The sequence below is a fragment of the Pelophylax lessonae genome, assembly GCF_965119305.1.
Source record: "Pelophylax lessonae genome assembly, chromosome: 2".
Taxonomy (NCBI): domain Eukaryota; kingdom Metazoa; phylum Chordata; class Amphibia; order Anura; family Ranidae; genus Pelophylax; species Pelophylax lessonae.
Genome location: NC_138769.1, coordinates 708,509,468 through 708,529,099, shown reverse-complemented (window position 1 = coordinate 708,529,099; position 19,632 = coordinate 708,509,468). Strand labels below are relative to the sequence as shown.

The window sequence follows — 19,632 nt, the reverse complement described above, 5'->3', positions numbered from 1 at the left end:
GCACTGTGCAAGCGATAATATTGAAATGGAAGGAGTATCAGACCACTGCAAATCTACGTCCCTCTAAACTTTCAGCTCATACAAGGAGAAGACTGATCAGAGATGCAGCCAAGAGGCCCATGATCACTCTGGATGAACTGCAGAGATCTACAGCTGAGGTGGGAGACTCTGTCCATAGGACAACAATCAGTCGTATACTGCACAAATCTGGCCTTTATGGAAGAGTGGCAAGAAGAAAGCCATTTCTTAAAGATATCCATAAAAAGTGTCGTTTAAAGTTTGCCACAAGCCACCTGGGAGACACACCAAACATGTGGAAGAAGGTGCTCTGGTCAGATGAAACCAAAATCAAACTTTTTGGCAACAATGCAAAACGTTATGTTTGGCGTAAAAGCAACACAGCTCATCACCCTGAACACACCATCCCCACTGTCAAACATGGTGGTGGCAGCATCATGGTTTGGGCCTGCTTTTCTTCAGCAGGGACAGGGAAGATGGTTAAAATTGATGAGAAGATGGATGGAGCCAAATACAGGACCATTCTGGAAGAAAACCTGATGGAGTCTGCAAAAGACCTGAGACTGGGACGGAGATTTGTCTTCCAACAAGACAATGATCCAAAACATAAAGCAAAATCTACAATGGAATGGTTCACAAATAAACATATCCAGGTGTTAGAATGGCCAAGTCAAAGTCCAGACCTGAATCCATTCGAGAATCTGGGGAAAGAACTGAAAACTGCTGTTCACAAACGCTCTCCATCCAACCTCACTGAGCTCGAGCTGTTTTGCAAGGAGGAATGGGCAAAAATGTCAGTCTCTCGATGTGCAAAACTGATAGAGACATACCCCAAGCGACTTACAGCTGTAATCACAGCAAAAGGTGGCGCTACAAAGTATTAACTTAAGGGGGCTGAATAATTTTGCACGCCCAATTTTTCAGTTTTTTATTTGTTAAAAAAGTTTGAAATATCCAATAAATTTCGTTCCACTTCATGATTGTGTCCCACTTGTTGTTTCTTCACAAAAAAATTACAGTTTTATATCTTTATGTTTGAAGCCTGAAATGTGGCAAAAGGTCGCAAAGTTCAAGGGGGCCGAATACTTTCGCAAGGCACTGTATGTGGTATCGCTGCAGTCGTCCAGAGCAGAATTTATTCCAGGTTGTTTTATGGCTTTAGGTTATGGTAGTAACAAGAAATATACAACTACATTTAAACAAAATAATTGTTTTACTATTTTGGGCCAGTTTCTTTTTGACAATAATAAAACAAAAAATAAAATCAGGAGCTATCCATTACCATTTACCACCAAATGAAAGCTCAATTTGTCCTGAAAAAACAAACAAAAACAAAAACGTGGTATAATCTACCTGGATGCACTAAGTAGTTATGCCAATATGTACAGTTTTACTAACACATGTCAAAATTGCAAAATTGTGCTTAGGCATTTAGATTTGTTTTACCCTTATGCGTGAAGGGGTTAATTTTGCGTTGTAATTTAAAGTGATGTATATTTGTCCGTGCTGTATATTTTTGTTATATGTTTAAAGAATAGCAATAAAAACCCGACAGTTGTTCTAATCCATCTCCATTCTATTTAAAACTAAAACAAAAAAATATGTTTTGCCTTCAGCTATACTATAATATACAGGTGCACTTTATAAAATTAGAATATTATCAAAAAGTAAAATAATTTCAGTATTTTGCATTTAATATGGAAATCAAGATCCCAGAGTCTGGAGGAAGAGTGGAGAGGCACAGAATCCAAGTTGTATGAGGTCCAGTGTGAAGTTTCCACAGTCAGTGATGATTTGGGGAGCCATGTCATCTGCTGGCGTTTGTCCACTGTATTTTATCAAGTCCAAAGTCAGCTCAGCCCTCTACCAGGAAATTCTAGAACACATCATGCTTTCCTTTGCTGACCAGCTTTATGGAGATGCTAATTTAATTTTCCAGCAGGACTTGGCACCGCCCACACTGCCAAAACTACCAATACCTGGTCACATGATCATGGTATCACTGTGCTTGATTGGCCAGCAAACTCGCCTGACCTAAACCCCATAGAGAATCTGTGGGGTATTGTCAAGAGGAAGATGAGATAACAGACCCAACAATGCAAACAAGCTGAAGGCCGCTATCAAAGCAACCTGGGCTTCCATAACACCTCAGCAGTGCCACAGGCTGATCACCTCAATGCCACGCCGCATTGATGCAGTAATTCATGCAAAAGGAGCCCCGACCAAGTATTGAGTGCATACTATACTGTACATGGACATACTTTTCAGTAAGCCAACATTTCTGTATTAAAAATCCTTTTTTTTTTTTTTGGTCTTATGTAATATTCTAATTTTCTGAGATACTGAATTTGGGGTTTTCACTACCTGTAAGCCATAATTATCAAAATTAAAAGAAAGAAATGCTTGAAATATATCACTCTGTGTGTAACACATCTATATATAATATATGAGTTTCACTTTTTGAATTAAAGTACTGAAATAAATTACCTTTTTGATGATATTCTAATTTTATGAGATGCATCTGTATGTACTATAAAAATCTATCTGTTTGCCATTCTCTAGCAGACAAGGCATAAAAGACTACTGCACTCTGGGCTTTGGAACTAATTGAGGAGAGAGTAAAAGTCTTTGTACTGCAGAAGAGGAGTAGAGACAGTGTGAATATCTTTTATGGCCACTAGGTGGCAGTGTAATCTCCAGGTTAAAAATGTGACGCCATTATATCTATTTATTTCTTATCTTTTTTATTTATTTTTTCTAAATAAATTAAAAATTCAGAAGTCAAATTCTATTTGCAGATTTTGTGGGGGTGTTGTTTTTCATTTCAGAGAACTGAAAGTGCTTAGAAAACAGATAAAGAAAGAAAAAAAAAGACAGACAAGAAAGAGGGTGAATAGAAGGAGGGAGGAGAAATAGAGGAATGCGAGGTCTAGTAAAATTAAACTAAGTAATAAGCTTTGGGTGAAAAAAAGCTGAATTAAAGTGGTGCTAAACCCAAAAATAAACATTTAATATATTGCAGCTTACATAAAATGATAATAAACCCAAATGCAAACATTTATTATATTGCTAGTTCTTAGATGTGGTTTATTATATTGCTAGTTCTTAGATGTGGTTCGTTTTCTTTTTTTAGGCTTTATTTTATTTTCAGCTGGGGATCCAGCCAGTAGGTCTGTTGTTCTTCAAAAGAACGCGCTTTCTTTCAGATGTAGCAGTTAAAATTTTGATACAAACAATTTATCACTTACAGGGGATGCTTACAATGATCAGCTTTTATTTATTCATGTAAACTCTTTATCCCAAAAGGAGAAAAAAAAAAGTGTTTCAGTAAATTGGCAGTGCTAAAAAAAAATAAAAAAAAAATGTAAATCAATAATTCTTTATACCAGAAATATTTTGCATTTGTGAAACTTGAAGTGTATTTTGATATTTGGACACTAGAGGGAGACAGAATACGTGTAATATCTCCAGTCATCCCTTTTTTGAGTCAGCTAATGCCATCCCATTATATGCAGTGCTGTGTTTACTCACTGCGGTGTTTGCTGTGTGTTGAATGCGTCACATTTGCATTTGAGCTTCTTTGGGTTACATTTGATAATGGTACAGGCTAAAAACCTGAATAGTAACACAATTTTCTCTGCCAGACATTATAGACAGTAAACACAAAAACAAGTGAATACCTATAAATGTTGCATTCTCTTTTCCAGATTTTTGTATTGTGCTGTTTTTTTGTTTTTTTTTAATAGCTATTTGCAATAAAAACACAATTTGAATTAGGCTAACTTTGTATCGATTAACCATAATATTATGACCAATGACAGTTAAAGTGAAGAAGATAGTTATCTCATTACAATGGTATCTGAAAGTGGGTGGAATATATTGTGCAGTAAGTGAACATGTTGTCCCTGAAGTGGATGTGAAAAAATGGGTAAGCGCAAGGATTTGAGTGACTTTGACCAGGGCTAAATTGTAATGGCTAGATGACTGGGTTGGAGCAACTCCAAAACTACAGCTTTTGTTCCCGGTCTGCAGTGGTCAAGATCGACCAAATGTGGTCTAAGGAAGGGAAAAACTGCAGCTATTTTGGGATGTTCTCGGTCTGCAGTGGTCAGGACTGACCAAATGTGGTCCAAGGAAGGGAAAAACTGCAGCTCTTGTGGGATGTTCTCGGTCTGCGGTGGTCGGGACTGAGTAAATGTGGTCTAATTAAGGGAAAACACTGCAGCTCTTTTGGGATGTTCCCAGTCTGCAGTAGTCAGGACTGACCAAATGTGCTCTAAGGAAGGGAAAAACTGCATCTGTTTTGGGATGTTCCTTGTTTGCAGTGGTCAGGACTGACCAAATGTGGTCAAAGAAAGGGAAAATCTGCAGCTCTTTTGGGAGGTTCATGGTCTGCAGTGGTCAGGACCGAACAAATGTGGTCTAAGGCAGGGAAAAACTGCAGCTCTTGTGGGATGTTCCCGGTCTGCAGTGGTCAGGACCGACCAAATGTGGTCCAAGAAAGGTAAAAACTGCAGCTCTTGTAGGACGTTCCCTGTCTGCAGTGATCAGGACCAACCAAATGTGATCCAAGGAAGGGAAAAACCGCAGCTCTTTTGGGATGTTCCCGGTCTACAGTGGTCAGGATCGAGGAAATGTGATCCAAGGAAGGGAAAAACTGCAGCTCTTTTGGGATTTTCCCGGTCTACAGTGGTAACGGACCGCCTAAATGTGGTCCAAGGAAGGTAAAAACCGCAGCTCTTGTAGGATGTTCCCGGTCTGCAGTGGTCAGGACCAAATGCGGTCCAAGGAAGGAAAATCTGTAACAGGGTCATGGGCGGCCAAGGCTCATTGATGCATGTGGGGAGCAAAGGCTGTCTTATGTTGTCCAATAGAATAGAAGAACTACTGGAGCTAAAATTCCTGAAAAAGTGAATGCTAGTTCTGATATAAAGGTGTCAGAACACACAGTGCATCGCAGTTTGTTGTGTATGAGGCTGTGTAGCCACAGACTGGTAAGGGTACTCATGCTGACCCAAAAGCGCCCACAATAGGCATGTGAGCATCACAACTGGACCACGGAGCAATGGAAGAAGGAGGCCTGATCTGATGAGTTCAAGATTGGTTTGAGGAACACAACAACGAGTTTGAGGTGTTGACCTGGCACCCAAATTCTCCAGATCTCAATCCAATTGAGCATCTGTGGGATGTGCTGGCGAAAAAAATCTGATCCATGGAGGCTCCACCTCGCAACTTACAGGATTTAAGCGATCAACTACTGATGGATGATGCCACATACCACAGCTTACCTTTGGAGGTCTAGTGGAGTTCATGCCTCAACAGGTTATGGTGGTGGGTCGGTGTATATGTGTGGCAAGATTTCTGTGCCTCTGAAAATTGTATCTACGGTCGTATTACTTTGCGGAGACGTTTGACAAGTGGCAAGGGCGTATTTCACCTCCTCACTAGCTGTTTTAAGCCTGTAAATGATGCACCAGAACTGTTGAATGCAGTTGTGGGGATTTGTGGGGTGGCCCCATTTGCAGGTTTGGCTGTGGTACTGCCCTACGAACATGATGGGGATAATTTTTGTCATGACCAAGATGCTCTGCAGCTTAAGAACACCCTGTCTACTACCTTTGCAGCTTAAGGGGGGGGGGGGGGGGGTTTAGGGGAGAAAAAAACAAGACTCAACCGCACATTTTTACTGCCTCCCCCCAACTGTAAGGTTTAACGAGACCCGTATACTAGTTTTATATGGACACATTCAGTAGTGGTACACAACATATCTGATCTAAACCTACACTCACCGACCACGTTATTAGGTACACCTTGCTAGTACCGGGTTTGGACCCCCTTTTGCCTTCAGAACTGCCTTCATTCTTTGTGGCATAGATTCAACAAGGTGTTGGAAAGATTCCTCAGAGATTTTGCTGCATAGTTACATTATAGCATCACGAAGTTGCTGCAGATTTGTTGGCTGCACATCCATGATGTGAATCTCCCATTCGACCACATAACAAAGGTGCTCTATTGGATGAGATTTGGGGAGTGTGGAGGCCATTGGAGTACAGTGACCTCATTGTCATGGTGAAGAAACCAGTGGTGAGATGATTGGAGCTTTGTGACATGGTGCATTATCCTGCTGGAAGGAGCCATCAGAAGATGGGGACACTGTAGTCATAAAGGGATGGACATGGTCAGCAACAATACTCAGGTAGGCCGTGGGGCTTAAATGATGCTCAATTGGTACTAAGGGGCCCAAAGTGTGCCAAGAAAATATCCCCCACACCATTACATTAACACCACCATCCTGAACCATGGATACAAGGCAGGATGGATCCATGCTTTCATGTTGTTTATGCCAACTTCTGACCCTACCATCTGAATGTGGCAGCTGAAATCGAGACTCATCAGACCAGGCAACATTTTTCCAATCTTCTATTGTCCAATGTTGATGAGCCTGTGCCAATTGTAGCCTCAGTTTCCTGTTCTTAGCTGACAGGAGTGGCACCCAGTGTGGTCTTCTGCTGCTGTAGCTCATCTGCTTCAAGATTTCATGTGTTGTTCATTCAGAGATGGTATTCTGCATACCTTGGGAGTGTTTATTTGAGTTACTGTTGCCTTTCTATCATCTGGAATCAGTCTGCCAATTCTCCTCTGACCTCTGACATCAACAAGGCATTTTCCTCTACACAACTGCCGCTAACTGGATATTTTCTCTTTTTCGGACCATTCTCTGTAAACCCGAGAGATGATTGTGTGTGAAAATCCCAGTAGATCAGCAATTTTTTAAATACTTAGACCAGCCTGTCTGGCACCAAGGACCATGCCACGTTCAAAGTCACTTAAGTCCCCTTTCTTCCCCATTCTGATGCTCGGTTTGAACTTCAGCGAGTCATCTTCATCACGTCTAGATGCCTAATTGCATTGAGTTTCTGCCATGTGATTGGCTGATTAGAAATTTGTGTTACCAAGGAGTACCAGCCCCCATAAAGATAGCAAGCAAGGGAAAACGTTTGGTTTCCAGGACAGGAAATAAGATGGCTTATGTAGGAAAATGTGACTGAACCATTTAGAGCTGGTTCACACTACCACTACCAGAAAGTCGCCCCGTGACTTGAAGAGACTTGTTTAGAGACTTGTTTAGAGACTTGGAAGAGACTTGGAAGAGACTTGGAAGAGACTTGGAAGAGACTTGTGCACTACTTTGAAGAGACAGGCGACTTTGTCTGTGGGAAATGCCTGGCTAATCTCTTTCTTCTTCCTGGAAAGTCTGATAACAAGTCGTGTCAATTAAGATAAGGAGGCGACTCCCATTGAAGTCTATGGGACAGTCGGATCACAGGTCGCCTCAAAGTAGTACAGGACCCTTTTCTGAAGTCAGAGCAACTTCAGTAGTGACAATTAAGACGGCACTGATTGATTAACATTGCTTTTGTTATGTCAAGCTACCTGGGGCAACACAAGTTGCCTCACAAGTCGCGCTAGTGTGAATTGACTCTTAAATTGCAAGATGGCTTAGGCAGAGATGTTTGGAATTAAGACTGAGGGTTATGGTTACTCATGCATAATTTCCTATTTAAAATGTATTTTTGCTTGGAGTTGGGCTTTGAGTTAGCTGTGACTGCTCACATAGGGTGAGAGTATTAATTCCACCAACAGAGGCACTTGATGGAATCTTTTGACATTAAGAGGCTGACACTGAAAAATCCTGGGACCCCGAATTAGATGTTCTTAAAAGATCCCTTTGTACTTTGCGAGGGTGCTACTAGAGAAATGAAAGTCACCAGCCATTTTTTGTTATTGACATACGAAGCATTATATATTTTGCTATTTTTGGGTATCCTGTACTCCCAACTACCCCTTCACAAGTTACCGTGCAAATAAGCTAAAAAAAAAGACAAAAAAAACCTCATCATCACCATTAGTATTTCAGTGTTTTATCAGGTGCAGCTACAAGGTAGGTCTCCACTACGAACAGTAGGAGTTCCTGTCACAGTAGCTCCTGTGGAGCTAAGTGCTACACTTGACTACACGAAAATAAAATGCTACCTTCCATGTCAGCTGCCAATAGCAGGTACCAAGGGAGCACACTGACAAGTGATCCCATAGTGGGAAGTCATCTGTCAATTAGATAATGATCCCACTGGTGGAACCACAAGATGTCTGGGTGTACCTCTAGCCACTTGCCGACTGCCTAACGCCGATCTACGTCGGCAGTCAGCCCCTCACAGGCAAAGTGACGTAGGGCTACGTCACTAGCCTGTGAGGGTCTAGAGAGCGAGCGCGCGCCCCCGGAGGCGCGCTCCCGCTCCCGCGTGGTCACGGACCCCCCCGCGCGTGTGACCGGCGGACCCGATGTCCGCCGGTCACTCGGCGATCGGCGGGGGAGAGGGAGAATGTCAGGCAGCTTGTGTAAACAAGCCACCTGTCATTCTCCTTGCTGTTAGGATACTGATCACTCGGATCTAGTATGTAGATCCGTTGATCAGTGTCCATACAGCTCAAGCCCCAGCCAATCACAGTAGAAAGCACGCCCCTAGGGATACACACAGCCCCTCCCTCCCAAATAAAGTTAACCCCTTCACTACCAGTGTATTTTTACAGTAACAGTGCATATATATAGCACTGATTACTGTAGAAATGTCACTGGTAACCCCAAAAGTGTCAAAAATGTCAGTCAAGGGTCCGATCTGTCCGCCCCAATGTCGCAGTACCGCAAACAAAATCGCAGATCGCCGCCATTACACGTTAAAAAAAAAAACAACAAAAATGACAGAAATCTTTCCCTTTGTTAGTAAACGCGATAACTTTTGCGCAAACCAATCAAAATACGCTTTTTGCGATTTTTTTTACCAAACATAGGTAGCATAAAACAAATTGGCCGAAAAAGTAAAAAAATTTTGATTTTTACATTTTTTTTTTGGGGAATTTCATATAAAAAAATGTGAAAAATATTGCTATTTTTGCAAAATTGACGCTCTTTTTTTGTTTATAGCGCGTGATCAAAAAATCGCACAGGTGATCAAATACCACCAAAAGAAAGCTCTGTTTGTGGGAAAAAAAGGACGCCAAATTCGTTTAGGTACAGCGTCGCACGACCGCGCAATTGTCCGTTAAAGTCATGCAGTGCCGAATCGCAAAATACCCCCAGGTCGGAATGGGGGTAAAATCTTCCGGGGCTTAAGTGGCTAGACTGCCATAAAGTGTCCTCCATACACCCATGGAACACCTCAAAAATGGATGTAAACTGTGGGTTTATGACATGAAAATGCTCCCTTCCATGTCAGCTGCCAATAGCAGGTACCAAGGGGAGCACACTGACAAGTGATCCCATAGTGGGAAGTCATCTGTCAATTAGATAATGATCCCTAACTGGTGGTACCACAAGATGTCTGAGTGTACCTCTAGACTGACATAAAGTGTCCTCCATACACCTATGGAACACTTCAAAGATGGATGTAAACTGTGGGTTTATGACATGGGATGACATGAACCTCTGCCACAAAGAAATGGCCACAAAACAATGCAAGACTTCCCGCTATTAAAAGAAAGACTTGTGGCAATGGGTTGTGATCTTACAAGATTGGAGAAGGTGGTCTCAAGAATACCTAGAAGTGTTCACCTGGGTTTGGGGGACTTTTCAACTGCGCAGATGATGACTTAACACTCAAAAAGGTTATTGGCAGGCATCTTCCAGTGGTACTTCCTACGATGGGAGTTTGAAAGTTGTGGAAGCACCCTGACGTAGTTTAACCACTTTACCACCGGAGGATTTTGCTGTCTTACGTCCAGGCCACTTTTTGCGATTCGGCACTGTGCGAATTTAACTGACAATTGCGCGGTCATGCAACGCCATACCCAAACTAAATTTACGTCCTTTTTTTCCCACAAACAGAGCTTTCTTTTGGTGGTATTTGATCACCTGTGAGATTTTTACTTTTTACGCTATAAACAAAAAAATAGCAACAATTTTGAAAAAATAACAATATTTTTCACATTTTTTTATATGAAATTCCCCCCCCCCCAAAAAAAAATGTAAAAATCAAAATTTTTTATCATTTTAGGCCAATTTGTTTTCTGCTACATATTTTTGGTAAAAAAAATCGCAATACGCGTATTTTGATTGGTTTGCGCAAAAGTTATTGCGTTTACTAACTAAGGGAAAAGATTTCTGTCATTTTTGGTGTAATGGCGGCGATCTGCGATTTTTTTGTGGGACTGCGACATTGCGGCGGACAGATCAGTACCAGTGACATTACTACAGTAATCAGTGCTATAAATATGCACTGTTTCTGTAAAAATGACACTGGCAGGGAAGGGGTTAATTTTTATTGGTGATCAAAGGGTTAATGTATGCCTGGTGCTTACTAACGTGTGTGGGGGGAGGGGACTGAGTGACACAGGGACAGATCGCAGGTTCAGCTATGCTGAACCCTGCAATCTGACCCTGCCTGTCACTTAGGAGATCCGCCCGCTTTGTTTACACAAGCAGGCGGATCTCCACACTCGATTCCTCGACGATCACCGCCGCTCCTCCCCTGGCTCGACTCCCGCTGTGACTGACTACAGCGGGAGCGAGCCTCCGGCGGCGCGCGCGCGTCGCCGAGAGAGGGGAATGTCTGGCGACGTACGTCTACGTCGTCAGACGTTATCGAGCCACTTTGCCGCAGTAGAGGCTCAGTGAGAAGCGGTAAAGTGATTAAAAATCCATCATTGGTGTCAGGAAGTCTGATAGCTCCCACTCTGTTCTTGGACCATCAACAACTGCCTTGACACATTCCATTGTGATTGGGCTAAGGTGCCTTTGCTCCCTACGTGGATATAAGTGTTGGGGTCATTTGAAGTGAAGATGGGGTCATTAGAACATGACACTAGAACTGAAGAAGTGGCTTGGAGAAGCTATGAAATGTCTTTAACATTACAAAACTACTTTTAGCTAAAGGTTTTGATTAAAAAAATGTCAGTTGACGTTGATGAGGAGGGAAAGGAGAAACCAGGAAAGGCAAAATAAGCAGGTTAAACTTCAGCTTGGAATTTATAAAATAGAAATGGATGATTGTGTCTCATACCTGGAAATTTCAGACTCAGGAAGAAGGCCTCCATGGAAATGAGGATACGGAGATGTAAGTAGGAAGCTTTTGTCACATTCTATAGGGGAATATTGTCTCGGAGATGAAGGTTTGTCACCTAGTTTATTTACAGTGCTGTAAACCGGCTCTGGAGACCTGGAAGACAACAGACAAGAGAATGCCTTTAAAAAAGCAATTCAATACATACAGTATGTTCCAGTAGCTGTAATTAGATAATCAGCTGTTTTATGATACACGGGTAATCATTATTATATTCCAAATTAGAGCACAAATCTAGAACAAAATGAACAAATATTGAGAGAGTGAATCTCTGTGGCAGGGAAACCGACAGCAATAAACATTGAAAAGGGTTCTGATCACTCTGTCCAAAAAAATAAAATAAATAAACATTGTCTTTGAAATCAATTCAACAGAAAGTTATCATAAAGAGGGTGATGTTATAGTTCTGGTCCCTTCCAGGTCATTGTCACTACCTCTATTGTCTTTTTCCATATTTGCTGGCACCTTAGCTCTATCTCACTGGCAACCTGCTTGACATGCAATGCAGTATGGACACAAGGGATTTCAGGAGCACCATCAAATGTTTTTAGGACCAGGAGCCCCAGACATGTCCAACTAAGCAAATCCAGAAGACAGTCTAATTCATTATTTAATTAATTATTTGGAAAAGAGCCAGAATCTTGCACAGATCAGATAGCCATACTATCTCAGTCATGGTGATGGTGTTGGCTGTTCCACGCTTTATCAGAAAAGGTATCCTCCATCTAGTGAGAGCTTTTATACTTAAGTCAGTAGACCCCACCAAAGCAACATCCAGGTCCTTCACCACTCCATAGACCAGTGATGGCGAGCCTTGGCACCCCAGATGTTTTGGAACTACATTTCCCATGAGTGTCATGCATTCTGCAGTGTAGTTGAGCATCATGGAAAATGCAGTTCCAAAACATCTGGGGTGCCAAGGTTGCCATAGACCAAATCAATTTCCTCCGCAGTGGAATAAAGAGGCAGAAGGTCATAGTTGAATTCCAGCAGTTCAGAGAAGGGAATTACTGCATCCTTGTTCGGATAAGCGCTCCATACGACCTGGAAGAGCGTTTCTTTCACTGATAAATCTGCTACTTAATGTCCAAAAGGCATGTAACATTAGTTGCTTACACATGTTTAGCTTCTCATTGCTGCCTACTATTTGTCTGCATTCATATTTTTTCTCCTTTCTTTCCCTTTTATGACAAATTGTTTCCTTTTAATTTGGGTTGAACATATTTAAAAAAAACAGGCAGGCAAAAAAAAAACACCTAAAGGACCATATATATATTTATGAGCCGCCGGAGTATGGTTACAAAAACGAGAATAAAAGTCCTAGAGTACCAAATTACAAAAAAGTATTGTTGAAAATACAAAACATTATACTGAAAAAATATCAAAAGGAACCACCCATCATACCTATTAAAAAGACAGGTAGAGTCAATGACTGAAAATGCTCATAGACATCAGCCCAGCAGAATCCCCATTCATCGCTGAACACACGACAGTCTGTGGGGAAGCCTGACCTCAACGGTCATGGAAGTTAGGCAGAATAAAATCAAACCTGGTCTTGTGCCGGTCACAATGTCCCAGTGTGCAGTACAGTTCAGATTAATTCCACGGTCAGTGGAGAGCATAGAACCCGTTACAGGTGGCGGCCAGCGCAGATCTGTGTGATGTCAGCGCATTTCACTGGACATCCAGCTTCTTCAGGACGTCCTTTGGCCTCAGAAGCAATGTGGGAGGCCTCCATCTCTTCATGAGGTAGTGGACATAGTCAGTCCACAGCGGTGCTATCATCGGCCACGGCGGGCAACCTGATCTTAGGTGAACTGTACTGCACACTGGGACATTGTAACCGTCACAACACCAGGTTTGATTTTACTCTGCCTAACTTCCATGACGATTGAGGTTGGGCTTACCCACGGACTGCCGCGTGTTCAGCGATGAATGGGGACTCTGCTAGGCTGATGTCTATGAGCATTGTCAGCCATTGACTCTACCTGTCTTGTTCAATCTGTGCTATTATCCCGCATTGTGCCTTTCACCTGTGACAAGAACTTATAGACTGTGGAATGCCTTACTAGTGTTGCCAAGCTTCAAGTCAGTGATTAATTCCATTCATTGCTTCCTACAGTACCCATCATCCAGGAATACTTAAGAGGCTCCTGAAATCTTCTCTTTAACCAGGCTAGTCTTGCATGGATACCAGTAGTGGACACTTTTTGGTCACAATATTAACATCGTTCAAATATTACCCATTTCTTATTGGAATATGTCTATGAGACTGCTGTACTTTTTGATTTATTTCAGTCATTTCAGGAGCACTCAGTTTACTTACTCTGGGTACTTGGTCTACTTGGATGATTGTCAGGTCAACAGCAGGGAGATTTGGTGCTTGACACACGGAGACCCACACTTCTGGTACAGAAGACTGCACCATTATCTTTATCTCCTTTGCTGTGGTCACTGGCGATCATTTCCAAGGTGGAACCTCTCTTCCATACACAGCCACTAGCTTTATTTACATGCACATTCTGTGGCCACTTAGTATGATTGGGCTGTGAGCATGTGAGCGTGGTGTCTGGCGCTGATACTTTTGGTTTCAAGACAGCGTTGTCTTTTTTATAGGTATGGTGGGTGGTTCCTTTGATATTTTTTCAGTATGTTTTGTATTTTAAACAATACATTTTTGTAATTTGGTACTCTTTGACTTTTAGTCTCGTTTTTGTAACCATATCCTGGCGGCACACATATATGGTTCTTTAGGTGGTTCTTTTTCTCATTGGCCATTGAGCCCCACTGTTTATTGATGCAGCAAGTGGGTAAGTTACAAGGGTTTCTATATTTTAGATACTGTATACTTCTTTAGTTCCCGCTGCCATTTCTCTTCTTTGGGTTCCACATACCCTGGTAACTTGGTTATATCCTTCTACACTCTGTATTTTGCAGTATCTGTTTGTAATTGCACTTTTCATAAATTTTCCACTAAATTAATGATTATCAATTAATTATGCTTTTTTTGGGCATTTTTATTTTTTACATTATTTTTAGTAATTTGGGGTGTAATCCTGCATCTTCATTTATCTTTGACATATTTCTACAGTTTGTACTACATATAGTACGCTATATGGCCAATATTGTATGGACTGTTATATGATTTTGTTGAACATCCCATTCCAATACCATGGGCATTGATATGAAGTTGGTATGAATGGATTGAATCAGCGCTGCTTCCACCAAACCTTATTACCGGTGAATAATCTATACACCAACAATACTGAATAAAGTGCCGTTCATAAACAATATATATATATATATAAATACATATATATATATATATATATATATATATATATATATATATATATATATATATATAAATAAACTATACACAATCAATACATCAATGATAAATACATACAAGGGCAGTGCATTTGATGAATAAAGTCCTTTAGCATTTTCAAAGTGTCATTGCTTGATGCAGATGTAGCACCCTCCTAGGTAGATGCTAGTTAGGGAGTGTAGTTTGTTCTGCCTGCTTATCAGGGGAGCAGCAGGTAAACTATAGTTGGCTCCATCTGCTTATCAGGGGAGCCTGATTAGTAGTTAGGCCTGTTACATGTGTCCATGTGTGATTCACTTGGTCTGAGGGAGTGTCCTCACTGTATCCAATAGGGGAGCCTGTTGGACAGTGGTGAAAACCCAGCCAGTGAAACACAGACTTTTGTGGCTGTCCCAGTGGGTTGGAACAACAGTGGTGCATCCTGGAATACATCATAAAAGCCAGGGGCACATGTGAGAGGGTGTCTTTGGGCAGGAAGCCAGGTCCCAGGAGGAGGGTGATGGCTGTCTCTCCTCCTGTCAGTGTGGAAGGTGGTCACAGGCAATCTGCCTAGTAGACCAGAAGTGTAGTGCTGAGCCAGGAGGTCCGGCGGATGCTGACCAGTGGAGCTGAAGGCAGAGCGACCTAGGGAAAAACAGTGTCCGTGAGTACTGGGAAGCTCGCCAGGGGTCTGCCCAGGAAGGGGACCACTCCAGAGGAGAGTCAGTGGACAGGGGCTAGCACATACAGCAAGTGAAAAAGGGGGTGCCAAGTTGAGACCCTGAAGAGTAACTTTAACAGGAGCCTTTTCATCTATCTTCACTTCTGTGGCAAAGTGAAGCAGCGGCCTTGCCGCACACTACAGATAGTTGTCCTCAAGATTTGTGCATAGTTCATAGTTGGAGTATCCCACTCATCCCTTCTCCCATCCCAGTTCAAAATAAAACACATCAAAAGAGTTTGAACTAGGTGTGGTAGTCGACTGAAAAGGGAAGGGGGAGGACAAAGCAGGAAAAGTTGTCTACCAGACCTGGGCAGTGGGATTTAAAAGTACCTCTAAAATACTGGAAACATACATGTCCACATATAATATAAAATAAAAATATATATATTTTATTGAAATTTACATACAGTCAGCTAAAATAGATACAATCAAAGTGAGAGATGAAAATGCATGTACATAACAGGTCACATGACCTTAGTGTGAATCATGTAATCTGCTGATGGCTGAACTAGCTCCTTCAGGATCCAAACAGCACATACATATCAGACGGATTTTCAAAATGTCATAGTATCTAAAATACATAACATTACATATCAGTATACAACCAACACAATGCTTCAAACAAAAACTGATACTTCAAAGAATATACATTAAATACTGTCAGGATTACTGGGGAGATTAAATAAAAGAAAAATTGAATTATAAAGGCCATGTATATTCAGTCCTATATAGAAATTTTGAACAGTACAGCGTCCATCTTGCAAGAGGTGATGGAAAGTTCATATGTTATTTTACAAGATGCTTTTACAGAGAGTCTTGAAGTTCAATAGAAGATCTCTGTATGTCTTTGGTCATAAATAATGAGGCCCTTTTTACATCTCATCAGATAAGAGTCAATTAGCCAGACACCATACCAGTCACTGATGGCCAGTCTAGCTTATAATCTTATCTGTATATAACAATGAACAATAAGTTCAGTATATTTTTTTTTAAAGGTTCATTTAAAAATACGTTTTAGAAAACATGATCATGTGTAAGATGTATATTAACAATAATACATCATTGTTTTTTTATTATTGATATAGTAAGAGTGAACTTGGAATTTATATAATGTTGGATATATATATATATACTAGAATATTTCTTTTAAGTGTAAGGACTTATGTGTCTTGAAACTAATTACTTCATTTTAAGGCATGTGGAAGGAGTGTTTATATTAGAGTTGTTACGTCTTGGCTAAATCGTATAAATCCTACAAGCCAGACGCAAAGTCTGGCAGCGTATGACAGAATTCAAGTGATTTAATCACTTTTGCCCAGCCAGGTCAAAGGTTATCTGTAAAGAAAAATAATGCAATTGTATTCTCTATACTGAATCTAACATTAATACAATACTGCCCCCTTTGGTGACTACTACTAAATGTAGTCTCTGGGTAAATCAGTAATTTCCAATAAATATATATATAGTATTAATAATATATCCTTATTAAACAGCTTTACCAGGTCCAATCCTTACCTAGATACATGATGGAGATATTAGATGGACACATATGTACTATGAGAGTATGGATAGATTTTCATATTGTTGTTATGATCATTCTTAATTGAAGAAATTATTATATAATTCTAATATCCAAAATACTGGATGATTAGTAGAGGTATCGACCAATGACCTCACCAATTAATGGATAAGTAATCCCAACCAATAGGAATAAAGTTCCTTCTTCTGGGTTCAGCTTGTGGTAATTTTACCGGTCTTTTGTTCAACACAATATAAAAAGGGAACCCAGATGTAATAGGACACACACACATTACGACAGCATTCATTACACTTACAACACACACGCTACTCACATCTATACATATACTCATCTATACATACTCCATCTTGCTCCATCATTTGTCTGAAACTTTGAAGGACGCCAAACGAAACTCCTCACTAACTGGCCACCATTTTGGAAAGGCAGCCATCTTAAGGACTCTGGTAATGACCATTTTAAAGTAGCAGCCATCTTAAGTGTGGTAAATATACCTTGCTGTTTATTTGATATTATTTAATATTGTTTATTTCCTTCCTTATATGTTTTATATTTCATATTTAAGAGTAATGAGATTACAATCCCAGCCGTAAGAACCATATTCAATTTTTCTCTAAAAACTGATTTTTGTTTTTATAAATTGTTATTAATATCAAGTTTAGCGCAATATTTGCGATTTAGTCTTACATTTTGCATAGCCTATTCTCACTCCAACTGCAGCGGAGTGAATGTTGACTGTGCAATTCGCAGACAATTGTGGTCTGATTATATAGAACACTTATCTATGGTTTCTACTGTACCTGGGGAAAAAGGTAATCTTGCTTTCTTTTTAATTTTATCATTGAGCTACATATCACATTGCATTTATCGTTTTAAGTTTGTATTTTATGTAAAGTTATCTCTTTGTGTTACCTCAAGTCTAACCATTTATTGTGAATACATGTCTTGTGAATAAATATTCTTATATATTCCCTACTGTAGACTGTATTCACTAAGATTGGTATATGCTGTTAAAAAGAAATTAATTGATTAAAAAGAACGTATTACATATTGATTTGTGGAAATAAGTTGAGATTCTCCTACCTTACAGATCTTTGCTTATTTACATAAATAGACACTGTTATATTAAGAGCAGTATAAATATTCTGACAATACATAATAACATAATCTGGAAAAGAAAGAAAAATGGACGAGCAGGGAGAGAAAAAAAAAAAAAACCCAACACCGAGACGATGTGAAGGATCAGGCCGCAGCGGGTCATCGGGGCGGGACTCAAAACAAGTTGAAGGACGGGGAAAAAACAAATAACTTTCTTTTAAAATTGTCAGGTTGTGTTAACAGGGATCATAGGCAGATCGAAGTTAAATTTTTTTAGTCTGCAGATGAATAAAACAGAGCAAAGGTAAAAATAACAATGATTTCACATCTGAACAATATTTATAAACGCTGTGTCAGATGGTCCTTTTTTTTTATCTTTTTTTTTTTTTTTTACAATAGCAGCTTCTACAGCTATATTTACACGGCAGCTCCTGGCTATCACTTTGACAGGTGGACATTTCCATCACATTTAACAGGGAGCAGCAATGGGGCAGAGGAAAGGGACGTATCAAATATGCCCTGTGTAATTATGTTTCCTGGTGCATATGTAGTAAGTCCAGTGTCCTCAGGTGGTTATTAAAGGAGTCTTTATTTAGTCTTTCATCGCACCCCTTCCTTTTTATTCCTCTAATATTTTTTTGCTGTTTCTTTTCAATTTCAATCTTTTATATATACATACACCAGTAAATCTTAGATAGCTAAATAAGAAAGGACGGTCAAGAAATAAGAAAAGAAGGCCAGATGTCATTAGGATCCCTTGAGGAGAGGGGGGCTATATTAGGGATCAGCACTTGCCAAGAGAGACCAGCAACTGGAAGGGATTACCCTCTGACCACCCATTGCACCTGGAAGATTTGGGTCCATATAGTCTATTTGATATTTTTCACCTGCAAGTGTCATTGGCTCGTGACACACCCTGAATTTGGAATTCCAGAGTGGTATCGGAGCTGTGTGTGCTTTCTGCCCTCCCCCTGGTTGGGGGCTGGTGTGTCCGAGCCCCCCCTCCCATGTGTTTTCAATCTCACAACTCCAGGTGCTACATATTTATTTCTTTCCCCTTGGGATTTGGTATTGAATGGATCCCCTGAAGAATCTACAAGCGAAACGCGATATTAAATAAATCAGCGCTAGTTTCAAAATAATTATCTCCCTGATGTCAAATGAAGCTCCAATAAATAGAAAGTGGAGAGTATTTATCTATTTATTGGAGCTTCATTTGACATCGGCTAGATAATTATTTCGAAATTAGCGCCAATTTATTTAATTAATATCTTGATTCATGGTATGTGGTGACACTACATAATTGGCAGCTTTTTTCTTTATTATTATTCCGGTTTATTTATACACATTTTGGAACACATTTCTTTGTATCATCTTCATTTACTTCACTGGTAGGTAGCGCATTGGCCTTTTTTCCTTGAATTCTTACAAGCGAAACGCGTAGCGGTCCCGTGATTTTCTGAGATACCCGTGGGACCCAGATACCCTCCTCATTAATCACACGTCATATGTATATTCTACAGGTGTTTCCCTAGGCCTCCCCTTTGTAAATTTGGAGAGAGTTTGTTTCACAATGGGAAGATGTTGCATGTTTTTGTACTGATTTTATATAACTTTTGCACTTCAAATCCTTTTATTTTAGTAATAAGTAGTACACAGAGTGCAACAATATAAAGGTAGTAAACAAATACAAGAACATATTACAGAGAGATTGCACATTATGTCTATTTAGAAACAATTCTTTGATCATCAGGTACATATGGGCTGATCTAAGATCTTATGGCAAGTAACATAGGATATTACATTACTTAACCACTTAAGCCCCAGGCCT

At 40.3% G+C, this 19,632-nt stretch overlaps 1 protein-coding gene across 10 annotated transcripts in view; it reads right to left on the bottom strand.

The window, feature by feature from the left end:
- The window catches only part of DLG2 (discs large MAGUK scaffold protein 2), a 2,359,657-nt gene that overhangs the window by 750,722 nt on the left and 1,589,303 nt on the right, over positions 1-19,632 (bottom strand). For all 10 annotated transcript variants that reach the window (XM_082244450.1, XM_082244453.1, XM_082244456.1 and 7 more), the window contains one exon: positions 11,073-11,228. In XM_082244450.1, the coding sequence (XP_082100576.1) occupies positions 11,073-11,228 (156 nt within the window). The remainder of the gene's footprint in view (positions 1-11,072; positions 11,229-19,632) is intronic.